General features: G+C 37.4%; 1 protein-coding gene across 3 annotated transcripts in view; it reads left to right on the forward strand.

The window, feature by feature from the left end:
- Positions 1-16,053, forward strand: part of srek1 (splicing regulatory glutamine/lysine-rich protein 1) — a 31,858-nt gene that overhangs the window by 13,661 nt on the left and 2,144 nt on the right. The window contains exons 1-11 of one of the 3 annotated variants that reach the window (XM_079814314.1): positions 1,231-1,482; positions 2,947-3,077; positions 3,412-3,527; positions 4,043-4,207; positions 4,924-5,102; positions 5,217-5,347; positions 5,444-5,549; positions 9,855-9,965; positions 10,063-10,194; positions 12,808-12,882; positions 12,969-13,083. In XM_079814314.1, the coding sequence (XP_079670440.1) occupies positions 3,047-3,077; positions 3,412-3,527; positions 4,043-4,207; positions 4,924-5,102; positions 5,217-5,347; positions 5,444-5,549; positions 9,855-9,965; positions 10,063-10,194; positions 12,808-12,882; positions 12,969-13,083 (1,161 nt within the window). In that variant the 5' untranslated portion in view covers positions 1,231-1,482; positions 2,947-3,046. Of the gene's footprint in view, positions 1-1,230; positions 1,483-2,946; positions 3,078-3,411; positions 3,528-4,042; positions 4,208-4,923; positions 5,103-5,216; positions 5,348-5,443; positions 5,550-9,854; positions 9,966-10,062; positions 10,195-12,807; positions 12,883-12,968; positions 13,084-16,053 lie in introns of those variants that run through there. The other 2 variants (XM_079814315.1, XM_079814316.1) reach the window with 2 other exon arrangements.

Below are 16,053 nucleotides of genomic sequence, written 5' to 3' on the forward strand. Positions count from 1 at the left end.
TGGCACTTAATTAATAGGGTACAGATTAGTGTCCCTTGACGTTTTTAACACTATAATGGCACAGTGTCCAGCACATCAAATGTCTGTACACAAGTTTTTACTCAAATTGTTGCCTTCATTAATTAAGCTTAAATGTTTAGTCTTGTTACTAATGTTAATGTTATTAAAACAATACAACACATTTGATTTATGGGTAATTTAATTATATATATTTGTATTAATAGTAATATAACTACTAGGGATGTAACGATACATTGTATATCGAGATATCGCAATATAAAAATGTGACTATATTATCGTTGATTTAAACGATATGATATGCGATATAGAGTTGGTTTTATCCAAGGCTCAGCTTACTGTATTTATAAGGTATAATTCCCTCAAAAATTTAAATTCTATCATCGTGTACTCACCCTCATAATGACAATAATAATAACAATATTATTATTTCAATATTAATAAAAAGACTTAAAATATTGCTATAAATACCGTATCGTGAGATTATTATCGTGATAGTATCGAATTGTGACATGAGTGTATCGTTACACCCCTAATAACTACAAAGTCATGTAATTTAGCATAAAATTACAGCTGTGTTGCTTATTCTTGCTTATTCAGTAAAAAAAGAGGTTGTATACATTTGATTTGCCTTTTTTGGGGGGGCTAATGACAGACATGTGCCACGACCACATATAAAGTAAATAGAAAATAAAACCTTCCTGAGGTAGATGGTTTTCTGAAGGTTAAGTGCCTAGTTTCACTGACCAAGACACATTCAATCACTTCAAGTAGGTTTAAGTCCCATTTTTTTGTACCCTTTCCATGCAAAGTGTAGATTATGAAAGCATTCGTAAGCAGAGTTAGGCTACTGGGTATGAGGTGAAAGGGTGAGGTCTTCTCAAGTCTACTGTGCAACCACTGGCTAACCACTTGTTTGTTTCACTGTAAACATCCGTATTCATGAAAACATGGTATCTAAGAAAGCTTCCCTCTTGCCTGAAATGCTTGTCCTCGTGACTTGGTTCTGGATGGCTTACTACGTTGATTAATTTGGTTTCTGTATGTTTTTTCTGTGTTGATTATGTGTGCATATCAGATGACTAGAGTGACCCAGGCTACACTACTACACTAGCCTGACTCAAGGCTTTGTTTTCCAAGCCACTATACCCGCCGGGGCCCACGCTGCCTTCAAGGGGGGAATGTGACCAGGAGCGTAGCCGCTGAACCTTCCGAGATGGACACCTTGTCTCTTTTTATTTTATTTTATTTTCATTTCCTTTTTTTTTTATTTCTCTCTCATGTTGTCCCTTTTTTGCCTCTTAGAAGAGTTGCATATTCATTGTGTTGTTTTTCTTTTTTCTTTTTTTTTTCTTTTCCTGTCCCCTTGTCCCTCGCCCCCAATCCCACAGTTGCACCCCTTTGCCTGTCTTTGAAAGCTGTCCAGGTTGACTTGACGCCCAGTATTGGAGGGAAGTTTGAACGGTACAAGGGCAGCTGTTACTGATTTCTAATGCATTAAGATCTCCTCCTCTCTCTCTTTCTCTCGCTCCTCTCCACTGATCTGCTCAGGGTTTTACTTTTGGAAAATCAAATAATATAACCACACAGTGCCTCACAAAAGTATTCAGTCATCGATTTTCTGTTTTTACTGAATTATATGTTCTTTGTATTTCAAAGCATTCAATTAATAAAATGACAAGTTAGAAAATACTCTTAAATGTACTTTTCTTATTATTCATAAAAGACTTGCAATGACAGCATTAAATGTCGTCTTTAGTTGGTCAATGCTCAAATATAGCTACATTGTCAATGTTGTATTGAGATCAGGACTTTTAACTGTTCTTCAGCCACTAAGATGTTAATTTGACCTTGGTTTTGGCATTGCTGTCCTGCCAAAATAAAAGCAAGCTTCAGGTTTTAAGCTAAAACAGGTTCTATTGCTGTATTATGCTTTTTTTTTCAATACATATTTTCTAGGGCTGCAGGATATATTGAAATAAAATTGACATCACGATGTGGCTTAATGCCAATATTAAATGGCAAAGGTTGTGATTTAATAAAATAAAATAATGTGCAATGAGTTTCAGAGTGAAGCGCAACACTGTTTACACATGCCGCTCATGTGAAAAAAAAAAAAATTATGAAATATTTATTTTACAGTATAATAGCATTATTGTAATATATTTCTTATTTTGTTTAAGATTTTTAATCATCACTAAAATCATTATTATGATCACTACCCTAAAAGCATGGTTCGTATAAAAAAAAAAAAAAAAAAAAAAAAAATGTAATACACTCCTCTAAAAAATAACCCCAATCATTGTTGAATTATAATTTTTTTAAATTGAGCTATTCAAGTCATCTGGTGAAAATACCTGCATTTTTCATATTGCAATAAAAACATTGCAATGTCATTTTTTTCCAATATCGTGCAGCCCTAATATTTTCTAACAGTGCCAGTATAGGATCTGTAATTCAGTAAAATAACAGAACTACTAGTAGTGAGTGTTTAGAATTCCTTATTTTTGCAAGGCACTGTTATTCAGGTTACTTTAATGACAAGGAATAGAACAATTCTTATTAAAAAGCTCGTACCATTGCACATGTTTAACTCCATTGCATGGTTTTGGGGAACATTGTCTTTAGAGTAATACTGAAGTGGCTGAACGTCATATTTGAGGTTTTAATTTAGTTCTTCACTCATTTAAAAGCACAGATATACAAATAGTCAGTTTACCCATGGGTACTATAATCACTGTGAGCACAGAGCATGCGTATATATATATATTTTACCAACACTGGCTGAAACGTATTTGGAAAAATGACATTTGTTGTTAACTTTATTGTAAAGGCAACACTTTTCAGGGGTGACAGTTTGAGGGGGGATTTCTCAAAGACACTTAAAATGTTCTTCTTTTCTGTATCTGATGTTCTATGTGCTATTAGTGTGATGCAGCCAACATGAACGGTTGTCTTGTGTTGCACACCCTTTCCAACACTGCGACACGATCGCCCCAGGGAGAAAAGCGCCCATGCTTGATATCGTATGGTTCATGACCAATATGTTTCCAGTACAGGTGACCCATACCATAAAGTGTTAACTCATTCTCTACATGTTCTGTTCTGATCTTTTTTTTTAAAAGAGAGAAAAGGACAAATCACAATGTTCTTTTCTCTGTTTTTTTGTGCAACAGTCATCCTGTTTACAGTATGTCTTTTGTTGATAGTAAAAGGAGAGTAGCTATGCTAGTTCAGTTCAGTTTTATTGTTCATGGTCGGGGTTGGAGATGCTCAGGGTGGGTGTTAGAGCACTAGGCTGTTGGAGGACTCTCCTCTGAATCTTGGGTCGTAGGAGAAGCAGCTGGAGACGTCTCCATTGGCCACCCTAATGCCAGTGTTCTTGTTCTTCAGGAAAAATCCCTGAAGAGGCAAAGGCGCTCTCGCTTTTGGCCCCTGCTGCACCCGTAGCCAGCCTGATGAGCGGAGGAGGACTTCTGCCCATTCCCAGCCCTGCTACGCTACAGAACGTAAAAACACACTCTCATAAATTAAGGCTGGAATACACTACACAACTTTTTCACAGATTTCGATGTCTGATTTGCGTTTGGATGAGTTGACACTAGATGCCAAAAGTCATAGCAATCTGCATATTTTGGCCAGTCAGAGTTGACAGATTTGACTTTTTTATATATATATATATATATATATATATATATATATATATATATATATATATATATATTGAGCTGATTTTAGAAAATATAGTTTTAATTTGTCATGCGTCTCCTAACAATGAGGTGCGTTTCTGTTTTTGTAAAGTCGTTTAGTGTATGAAGCCCAGTTTTTCTCTATAACCATTTACAAAGTCGACAATTGTATGATGCCTAGTGTTTTGAAATCCGCTCAGATAAAAAAAAAATCGTGTAGTGTATTCCGGCCTTTGCTCACCTACTTGCTCATCAACTGCATGCCACAGATGTACTATTTTTAATTCTAAATTGTCAATTGTCAAGACACTAATGTGTGTCGTATTTGGGGGCAGCGAGGTCTTCCTTTAGCTAATCTGGGAGTCCTGAAGTCTAGTTTGGACACGTCTGTGGCGGCTCTGAGTGCAATCGCTTCGCAACCTCCGCTCATGGGTAATGTTGATCCCTCTAAAATTGACGAGATCAGGAGGACGGTGTATGTCGGCAATTTGAATTCACAGGTATGTGATAATGAATTAGAATTTATGGCAGAGGCAAATAGTTCTTTACCCGAAGTGCAAGTAGCAAAAAACTAAGTGTAAATAGTTTTAGATGCTATTTATACTTGCATCATGTCTACGCCACAACAGCTAGAGGCTGTCTACACTGGATGCGACAAAGCAATTGTTGCATGTCCATTTGTTCCCTGTGTCAGAAATGGCAAAAGTTCTTGAAATACGTCAGAAATAGAATAGGACATTAGTTTACATCTGTCGGGGGTTCGTGTCGCACCGCATCCGGTGTTGACTAAATCAAATTTTATAAAGGATGTTGCCTTATTGGTTCCTTATTTGTTTCTATCCCTAATGCCCACCCCTAACCCTAATCATATTCAACCTGCTGATCAGTAAAAGTGTGTTTCAAGGTCCAGGAAAGGAGCCGTGATTACATGGTAACAATATGAGCTGCACGCATCAAAATGGTGTGCCAGCCATTCCGATCAACGCGAGAAAACTACATTCAATTTCAATTTGAACTACCCGTTCTACACTTTATTCGCACTATGAAATTCTCGTTAAGCTCTTTATTTCCAGTTTTTGAATATTTACTTATATTTGTACTTATATTTACTTATATGCAGTGAACTTGATGTAATTAAACTGGATATCGAAACTAACGCAAGATTCTCTTTTGTCTTTCAAGCACATGTTGTACTTGTTTTGTCCTTCTCCTGTAGAGCACCACAGCAGAGCAGCTCCTCGAGTTCTTCAAGCAGGTGGGAGATGTGAAGTTTGTTAGAATGGCAGGAGATGAAACACAACCTACACGTTTTGCTTTTGTGGAGTTTTCTGATCAGGATTCAGTGACACGAGCACTTACATTTAATGGAGTCATGTTTGGCGATAGGCCGCTCAAGTGAGTGTTCTCACAAAGACAACTACTTTCAGTGCATCCTATTTCACACATGTGCTAGCATTCAGTGATATGCATTTAAATAGTAATTAATCAACATAATGTCATCTTTTTCAGAATTAACCACTCCAATAATGCCATAGTGAAGCCTCCAGAGCTCACGCCACAAGCTGCAGCCAAAGAGCTGGAGGACGTCATGAAGAAAGTCCGAGAGGCTCAGTCAACCATTGCTGCTGCCATTGAGCCAGGTCTGCCCTCTCAAACATAGACACACGCACACACAGTAATACTTTCTCAAAATGTTTTTCTTTTTAATTGATGAGAGTTTTGAATGTTTCTTCCAGACAATACAAATCGCTCTTCCAGTAGATCCAGACATTCCAGAAGGTCAAGAACTCGCTCTCGCTCCCCGTCACACTCACGAAAAAAGCGATCCAGGTCGAGGCACAGGTAGGTTACACACATCCTTAAACATATTACTTACCTTGTTATCTCATTAAAGCGCTGCTAAGCTACAAGATGGGTTGCTAAGCAACAACCCTCATTGGTTATTGTGGAAGCTCAAACATAGAGACAGAGCGACACGCGTCATAATCTGAAGGCCACGCCCACCGGGGGGGAAAACAATCCAACGCTCTCCATTGACTTTGCATTGCGGGAGGCCGCCTTCTTGTCATTTCGGACTTATAACAAAAAACTGAACAATGTATAAAAGCTGATATGTGACAAAGTGTACAGCAAACAAGCTAAACAAAACCCAGAAGCAAAAACCCAGACGTTTTTATAAGCTGTTAACCCAAAAAACGAGCGTTTAAGGACAAAAAAGTGGAATCGGGCCATTGAGACAGAGCGCAACGGGTCATATTACACTGAGAACTACGGCGACTACAGGGGAACGTGATCAGCGACAGTAAATATAATATATAAAACGGACATTTGGATATTTGACTTAACAGTGACAAAATGTTTACTGCACACATAGACATAGTGAGGCATACAGAGTGTCAGGATCCCAAAATTGACCCATTCTTCCTGCTGAAGCTTCACTTCGTATTGCCTGAATCCACTTTTATCTTCTTAAACGCTCGTTTTTTTTTGGGTCGACAGCTTATAAAAACGTATTTCTGTGTTTTTTAGCTTGTTTGCCGTACACATTGTCACATATCAGCTTTTAGACATTGTTCAGCTTTTTGTTATAAGTCCGAAATGACAATGAGGCAGCCTCCCGCAATGCAAAGTCAATGGAGAGCGTTGGATTGTTTTCCCCCCCGGTGTGGGCGTGGCCTAAATATGCTCTGTCTCTATGCTGCGTTAAACCATAATGATCCTAATTGGTTCTTGTGGAAGCTCAAATGTGCTGCGTAACACACGAGAATGAACCCCATTGGTTCTTGCAGAAGCTCAAATGTGCTGCATAACACAATAATGAACCTCATTGGTTATTGTGGAAGCTCAAACGTGCTGCGTAACAAGGTTATTTTCGTAAACGAAAACTGAAACTAAGACTAAAACTATTGGTCAAAAATAATTTTCGTAAACTGAAATAAAATTTAAAAATCATAATAGATGAAAAACTAAAGCTAAACGAAACTAACAACAGTTACTGAAAAACGAACTGAAATAAAATAATAATTAGCAAAAATTAGGGGTGTAACGATTCGTTTTAACAACGATACGATTCATATCACGATTTGAGGTTGTCGATACGATTCAAGGACGATATTGGTTCATTTAGAACGATACGATCCGAAACGATTCAGTGACTTGAAATCGATTCAGTAACTTTTTAGCCAAAAATTGTGTGACTGAAATAAATATCTGGATACTGGTCAGTGCAGGTGAAGTTTCCTAGATTCCTGTTGTTTCTTGTAAGGGAATCCGGTATATCAATTAATTATGGATATAAACAAACAAGTAAACAACAATTAATGGCAAATGCATTCAAATTTTATTTGAATAAAGTGCAACCAACAGTTTAGGTTGAATTAACAGGAAGTTAACCTTTTGTGCTCTCATTTTCAATATTCAATACATTTTCAATAAAAGCACAGTAAGTGCAACCAACATTTCAACAGTAGGTTAACCTGCTACTTCTGCTTTTGTTTTCCAACGTAAAAATATTACAATATTAATATCAAAAATAAAGTGCAACTAACTTCTCTTCAGGTTTAATTAATAGTAGATTTACCTGCTACTTTTGCTGTTGTTTTTCAACATTAAAATAATACAAATACAATATTAATATCAAAAATAAAGTGCAACTAACTTCTCTTCAGATTTAATTAATAGTAGGTTTACCTTCTACTTTTGCTGTTGTTTTTCAACATTAAAATAATACAAATACAATATTAATATCAAAAATAAAGTGCAACCAACATTTCTTCAGGTTGAATAAACTGGCTGAACCTGCTACTACTCTCAGTTTAATAAACAAACAATATTTAACAAAAGATAAAATGTACCAACTACTCTTCAATGACTCTACAGATTTCTTCTTCAACAATATCAACATGATCTGACCGCAGAACACTTCTCTGTGCGTTCACTATGTCGCCAGCAGTACTAAAAACTCGCTCTGCTGGCACACTGGTGTCAGGAATGCACTATGCACAGGTAACAAGCAAGGGTTGAAAGTACAGGTAGCTCTTTCTCTTGGTGGCTTGATAATTTCTCGCTCGTTGGCTTCTCCTCTGCCATGCGCCATGCTATGTTTTGTTTTCTCAAGCCCCGTTCACACCGCCAGCGACACGCGACACAATCCCATTCATTTCAATGAGCGCTGCTGCTGGTGCGTTGCGATGATGTCACAGATAGGCAGACTGAATCGAGTAACGTTTAACGCCTTTATCATTAAAAGTGCTAAGAAAAAACATCCATATAAAGTCTGACGTGCTTAAATCCAATGCGTTATTTTCTATGATCGATACAGTCGATTGATTACCTTTTAAAACGATGTTAGATCGATATATGTCGTCCGGAAGGCCAACTTGCCGAGCACAGATCAATGTAGTTAGATCATAAGAAAATAAATAGATACATCGATGTAGTAGATGAATCGTTACACCCCTAGCAAAAATAAATATTCGTTTTTCGTAATGAATAAGCTCTTTATTGTGGCGGAAAATCTGACCTGTGGCCGTTTAGGGAAATATCTGTATATGGCGCTTCATGCACGTGAAGTTAGCTGAGGCGATTAACCGCTGTCACCTGAAGCACTCCATGAAGAACCGAAATGCAGAACACAACGCTATTCCTAAGCGGCTGTTTACAAAGAATGCGCTTGTGGCAATGAAATGGAAAATAACATAATGATACGCAAGTTGAACCACTTTTAACTTGAGTGCACTGCTTTTAGAAGGACGTTTCATGCGCGACGAGAGATGCGGGTGGAACTAATGTTACTAGTAGCAAGTAGCCTACTACTAGGCTACTGTATTTTTACTGGATACCTATGTCCTGGTATCCCCTACGTTGTTGGAAATGTCTCTACATGGATACACTGCATATAGGCTATACTTCACAGCAGGTTGTGTTGGCTGTAGTCAGATGACTTTAGCTCTATTTTCTATAGTGGTCACACTGCCAGCCACCATTGTACTGCTAAAAAAACAAAACAAAAAATAGGCCTGTTTAACAAGATTTCATCTTTAATATGAATGAGTTTTTCTGGTATTTTCATAATTTTGACTTGTATTAAGATATCTGCACAAGAGTTAACTCTAATCTGTGATTAAATGAAAAATCTTCCTTTGGTCTTCGTTCTGGTAACTGTGCTAAACTATAATTACTAAAACTAAACTGAAACGAAATATATAAAAACTAAATAGAAATGTGTTCTCAAAATAAAAACTAAACTAAAACTAGCAAAAAAAATTATGAAACAATCTAAAACTAAACTGAAATTTATAGCAAAATTGAAAACGATATTAAAATAAAAACTGATTTAAAAACGCAAAACTATAATAACCTTGCTGCGTAACACATGAGAATGAACCTCTTTGGTTCTCGCACGTCAAGCAAACATGCTTGGCCTTCCAGTTACCACACCTGATGTGCGAGTTGATTAATATTTATATGTGAATAAAACCCTAAATTCAATCTGTTCATCATATAAAGCAATCGTGTCTCTTAAAATAAATTGACTGAACCGCTTTTTACTTGCGTAGGGATAGGAAGTGCTCAGATTTCATTTAAAAAGATCTTCATTTGTGTTCTGAAGATAAAAGAAAGTCTTGCGGGTTTGGAACAACATCATAGTGAGTAAATAATGAATAATGAATTTTCATTTTTGGATGAACTATCCCTTTAAGACTTGCAGTGTAGATTGTACCTCTTTCAGCACAATAATCTGTTTGTTGTCTTTCTTTACACATTGTTATCATATCAGAAAATAATCTAATATCAATCTCTTGATGTACTGATTTAATGGTACCAATTTCAATATGTATAAATTGAATCAAACTTGTCTTGAGTATTTTAATATTGCAGTTACCCTGTTTTGCTGATATAAGCAATATTAAGTGTTCATTGAATAAGATACCCAGCATGTTGATTTAAGTGAAATAATCTGAGATGCATGATTTACTTTGAGATCGTATGGCTTTGTTCTGTATGGACATATGGTATTAATTGTATTTATTCTGCTTTTAAAAAGGCCTTGATGCCTTATATTTGATTTTAAAAACTGCAGATACCCTGCATTATGTATTGCTGTAACAATGGGAAAATAACTTATTTGATCAATGGTGTTTAAAGGGGACGCCCATCCCAGAGATCACGGCAGAGGGTGAACGCCTCACGTGGGTCCCATAAGAGGCGCTCACGTTCCAGAGAAAGGAAACACAGCCGAAGTCGATCTCATTCCAGGTTAACCTGCACCACCACACTGGCCACTTTATCTCAGATTTGATGTTGTCCTAAAAAAAAAAGAACATTTCAAACTAATGTTGTCTCCTAAACACAGGGACCGAAGGAAGGACAAGGACTGTAAAGTTAGGAAGGGCGATGAATGGGATGAAAAGAGGCCGCGGGACAAAAAAGGAAGGATGCTTTCCAAAGGCTACGTTGGTTCCAGACGTTCCCCCAGTACAAGCAGGTCAGAAGAAAATGTGTCTTTGTTAAACCTGCAATAAATCTGCTATGAGAAAATTTTTTATTTATAGGGCTCGAAATTAACATTTTTTTTATTTGGTAGCATTGGTGCTCCTAACTTCAAACACCATATGAGCACCAGCAAAAATGTAGGAGCACCACAACTACAATGGGTGGGTCACGGATTTCACAGTAAAACTTTTATTTTTTCTTTCAGTTTCAACGACAACATATAACTCTTCAGGGACAAACAATCAAGGAAAACATGAGCCCCTCCTAGTGGTCATTATATAAAACACAAAGGAAAAGACCTACATGAGATCTTGCTTAATAACTTAAAAATATACTCAATCGTAAACGGAAATTATATTGATAAAAGTGTTTTCCAACATTATGTTGGAAATATTAAAGTTTTTTTTGTCAGGCACTAATTTGCAGACTCATTAAACTATGCAGTTGCGGGGGTTCACTTGTTTGTGCAGCAATAGAGGCAAAACAGATCCAAGAGGAAATTCAAAAAAACAAAAGGAAAGAAAGAAAGGTATAGTGTGGGACCGTTTTAGTGAAGCAGGACGAATCAGGTGCTGGGTATGTGATATGTAACAGCTGTGAAGTGCTGTATGTAGGCGTTTATGATAGGGATGCACCGGTTAACCGGCCAAAAATCGGAACCGGCCGATTTTCTTTGTATTTTTCCGGAAGTGCACCCGCGTACACATACGCCTATATTGCAATCATTCGGGAACATGTCACTTGTGTGTTACAAACGGAAACTGGAGAACTGAGGGAAGAGATGAGATACCCTGAAGGGAATGAAGAGCCGCTTTCCTGCGCGAGCTGAAGTTGTGCGAGCTTACCGCTCCGCGCCCTGCACAAGCGTAGATAGTGAGCGTTTGTTCAGCTCAGCTTCTCACGTGTTGGATCAGATGAGAACGAAAATAACTTGTGACAAAGCCGAAATACTTATTTTTGTAGCCTAAAGAAGAACATGCATGCACTTTTGAAATGAAATACTATCAGTTCTATAGGATGATCATTTTTATTTTACCTTAAAATTACATTGACTTAATTTGATTTAAAAAGCACCTGCTGTAGCATCTGAGTTTTTTTCATTGCACTAAACATTTTGGAACAATTATATACTTTGGTTTTATTTAATTTCACTGGTAAAGAATTTTTTTTTTTTACACTGAATTTAAAAACAAATGCTGATTTAAGTAACATCTTTGTTTGGATTGCAGAATATGCAGTTGTTGCCTTTAATTTCACCTTTCAGCCTTTTCATTTCCAATTCAATTTCCCGTTAATTTCAGATTGCGGACTTGTTTTCATTAGCCAAAAGCCAATTTAGACTGTTAAATACCAAATAAACATTTTGTTCATGTATGCTTTCATTCTTTTATTGTGTAAAAAAAGGTAGTAAAAAAATCGGAAATCGGAATCGGCCAGTTATCTTGAAAAAAAAAAAACGGTATCGGAATCGGCCATGTAAAATCATGATCGGTCCATCACTAGTATATGACAAACTAATAAAGCCCATATCCAGACTTTGCTTGGGCTGAATGTATTTAATGTCTTGTGTGTGTTCTGGAAGTTGCAGGGACGGAAATAATGATAATTGATAATTTCAGTTGGAAAAGAGTAAATCCTGTGTTCAGGTTATTAAAGGGATGGTTCACCCAAAAATTAAAATTAGCCCATGATTCACTCACCCTCAAGCCATCCTAGGTGTATATGACGTTCTTCTTTCAGACGGATACAATCAGAGTTATATAAAACAATGTCCTGGCTCTTCCCAGCTTTTTAATGAATGGCAGCCCAAAATTTGAAGCCCAAAAAGTGCATCCATCCACACGGCTCCGGATGGTTAATAAAGACCTTCTGAAGTGAATCGATGGGTTTGTGTAAGAGAAATATCCATATTTTAAACTTTATAAGGTAAAATATCTAGCTTCCGCCAGACCGCCTTCCCTATTCAACTTACGAAAAAATTTGATGATTGATGGCTGATATTAACCAACCTAAAATCTGCTTTAAAGTTAAGAACGTAAACATGAAGTTTAATTGGTTTGTGATATCGAACGTTTTGTAGAGAAATGAAAACAGGTCGCACCTCAACAATCCGTTGCACTCGCACAAATGCTCCCAAATATATTTTGAGGTCGCACAGATTCAATTTCGGGAGCATATGCGACCAAAAATCGAGACTTGATTTACAGCAACAGTAAAAAAAAAGCACCTGCTCATTCTCAAATTTTTCAGATTTTAAAAAGAAAAAAACCCTCTTCATTCAATTATATAGTGACCAAAAATGGTATACAATATAGAGCTGTCTTATATTTGAGCTTCTTCAAAGCGGCCCTTATGGTTCAGCGGCTGAATGGTTTGGTTGCTATGATACATAATACAACACAGGCACCTCCCTCCTAATGAGTGTATATGCCCCTTACTGCTAATTGGCTACAAGTTTTGGTGCTCGGTCCGGTCTGCTTTTAACACAACTTTAATACAATTTTGTATCAATGTATAAATTTTTTAGGAAAGATGTTTAGATATTGTTACTGGAAAACAAGACCAAGTTTTTAACGATATTGCCAATTCCTTCTTTATCTTACAGAGGACATAAGAAAAGAAGTAGATCTCGATCCAGGTCACCAAAGCGGAGAGCCAGGTCACCATCACCATCAAAAAGGTTTACTGCGTGTGACAATTTGGGTCTGACACTATTGTTTTATCATGTTTATTATTAAAATCTTAATTTCTCCTGTCCATTTTCAGAGGCAAGAAAGATAAAAAGAGAGATAAAGGAAGGGACAGTAGCAGGGAAAGGATGGAGAGCTCAACGTCCTGGAGGAAAAGCAGGGATTCTGACCATAAACCTAAACCCTCACTGGTATGTCTGATTTTTATTTTAAACACGTAGCTCATTGACCTTCATTTATGTAGCACGAGCAGAGTACATTTTTATTTGTTGATTGTTGCAGAGCTTAAAGCCCTTAATACTAACGTTAAATTAACACCAACACATTTTACAGAGCTGTTCCTAGAAAATCTTTGTGACTTGTATTGTTATAGCACCATGGAAGTACAGTCACTTTATTCATGTTGTGAAACTGCATCATTAACAGATGCAACTAATATCTGGAGGCTGATGAACTAACGGTTAAACAGTGTGGTGGTAATCAAATAGTTGTGGGTTTGGTCGTGGGAGAATAGCTAATGTCAAATGTGTATTCTTTACACCACTGTCAATTTCTTCTGGATTCAACTCACTGGATCAATACCCAGTTTGCGTTGATGCTTTTGCAATCACATTAGTAATGTTTGAAAATTCTAATGCTCATAATGCAGGACTCCTTGCTCCCCACACACCTCAAAGAGCTCACTGTGCACGTTCAGATTAAATAATTTGCACAACATGTAGCTCAGCTGTATCACAGTGTGCTGCTCTAGTTTTCATAGATAAGAAACAGAGGATCACAGCTGATCCTTTCAAAGATTGACTTTTAAACACTTTTTCACGCCTGTCTGCCTCTGATAACAATCAATATGACTGTTTTTACCGTAAAGCTTTTGTTTCCTCTAAATGGGACATATTTTTGAAGTGTGAACCGTTCTTACATGATTTCTATTTTTGCCATCTGATGAAAACACTTCTGAAATGATTCATTAATACATCAAAGAATCAGTCTGACAAAGATTCAATGCATCAATTGCAGAACAAAAATAATTATTTTTCATCAAAAAATATTTTTGTAATACCTAGGGGGTAATAATTTCTGGATGCATTGATTTATATGCATTGTGATTTTAATAAATATGTGTTGGCTAATAGTTAATTTAAAAAAGACAGAAAATACGGTAAAAACTGTCATATTGTGAAATATTATCAAAATTTAAAATAACTGTTTTATTCTAATATACACTATATTGCCAAAAGTATTCCAGGTGTTCCAATCACTTCCATGGCCATAGGTGTATAAAATCAAGCACCTAGGCATGCAGACTGCTTCTACAAACATTTGTGAAAAAATGGTTTGCTCTCAGGAGCTCAGTGAATTTCCTCACTACTGAATGTTCCACGGTCAACTATTAGTGGTATTATAACAAAGTGGAAGCATTTGGGAACAACATCAACTCAGCCACGAAGTGGTAGGCCACGTAAAATCACAGAACGGGGTTAGTGCATGCTGAGGCACACAGTGCACAGAAGTCGCCAACTTTCTGCAGAGTCAATAGCTACTGACCTCCAAACTTTGTGTGGCCTTCAGATTAGCTCAAGAACAGTGCATAGAGAGCTTCATGGAATGGGTTTCTATGGCTGAGCAGCTGCATCCAAGCCTTACATCACCAAGTGCAATGCAAAGTGTAGACTTAAAAATTAAGCTTTGTCCCCGTTATGGTTGAATCACGGGACCAGACACCAGTTATTGTGCCAAGAGATCTCGTTTATTATTTTTATATGTCAGACATAGTAGAGACATTGAAAAGTTATAGTCTCACGCCAGTTGTATGTGTTTCTCCATTCCTCGGTTCCTCTACCCTCTCCCTTGCTCCATCCTTCCTCTCCCTCTCCCTCTGTCTTCCTATGCTGCTGTCTTCTGCTATCTTCTCTGGCAGTACACTAAAACTGGACATTATATACCTCTAAGGAAGAACCTATCTGAAATCTGACATCCTTGATATATATGCAGTGGAAAACATTCCTTTTCTTATATAGGATAGACTTACTGTACTACAGTCGACATACACATCTCAGCACACATGTACAGATAAATGATTATGAATATTAATAAAAAATAATAATACAGGAAAACCTAACACAACACAATAAACTAAAATTTTTAGTCTTCAAAAGCGTTGGATGCAGTGGTGTAAAGCGTGCCGTGAATCATGCTTCTCTGTCTGGCAATCCGATGAACGAGTCTGGTTTTGGCGGTTGCCAGGAGAACGGTACTTGCCTGACTGCATTGTGCCAAGTGTAAAGTTTGATGGAGGGGGGATTGTGGTGTGGGGTTGTTTTTCAGGGGTTGGGCTTGGCCGCTTAAATCCAGTGAAAGGAACTCTTGATGCTTCAGCATACCAAGACATTTTGGACAATTTCATGCTCCCAACTTTGTGGGAACAGTTTGGGGATGGCCCCTTTCTGTTCCAACATGACTGCGCACCAGTGCACAAAGCAAGGTCCATAAAGACATGGATGAGTGAGTTTGGTGTTAAGGAACCAAACACCTCATTTTTGCCGCGAGCACCCTCGCACTCTTGCGGACGCGTCGAGTATAAACAAGGCTTAACGCGATCATCCGCGCGCATCTTTGAAAGACGCGCGGACAGGGCTGCGCGTGTGATGCGTCCGGGCGCGGAAAGTGAAGTATACCCCGGGCTTAACTCTGGGGGATACGTTGAATAAGCTAAAGTCCCACAAAATGGCTTTTCTGAAAAAAATAAGAGTTTTTGGTGTAAATATAATTTATTTTCAAGCAATATTCTCATGTGTTCTATCAGCTATGACATACTTAAATCTAGCATATTTTGTGTGTATGAGCCCATACAGTAGCCTAGTGAAATAAAATAACAACTCAAATGAGAATATGTATATGTATTTTATTAAATATCAAGGTGTGCCTCATACCTGACACCTAGATGAACACTTTACAGTTGGTTTTATGACAGTAAGTCAACGTGTAGAAACGTGTATACCAATGTCGTATGTAACTATAAAGACGGTCCCTAAATTCACCGTCAAGCCAACTTTATGCCAGTCACATCAGATGCGCTATGGTTCTGCTGTGATCTTTGTTTGAAACTATTTTCGCTGCTGAAATAGAACAAAATCACTCAAACACTTTATGACGAATGAATC

This window comes from Gobio gobio, assembly GCF_949357685.1.
Source record: "Gobio gobio genome assembly, chromosome: 4".
NCBI lineage: Eukaryota > Metazoa > Chordata > Actinopteri > Cypriniformes > Gobionidae > Gobio > Gobio gobio.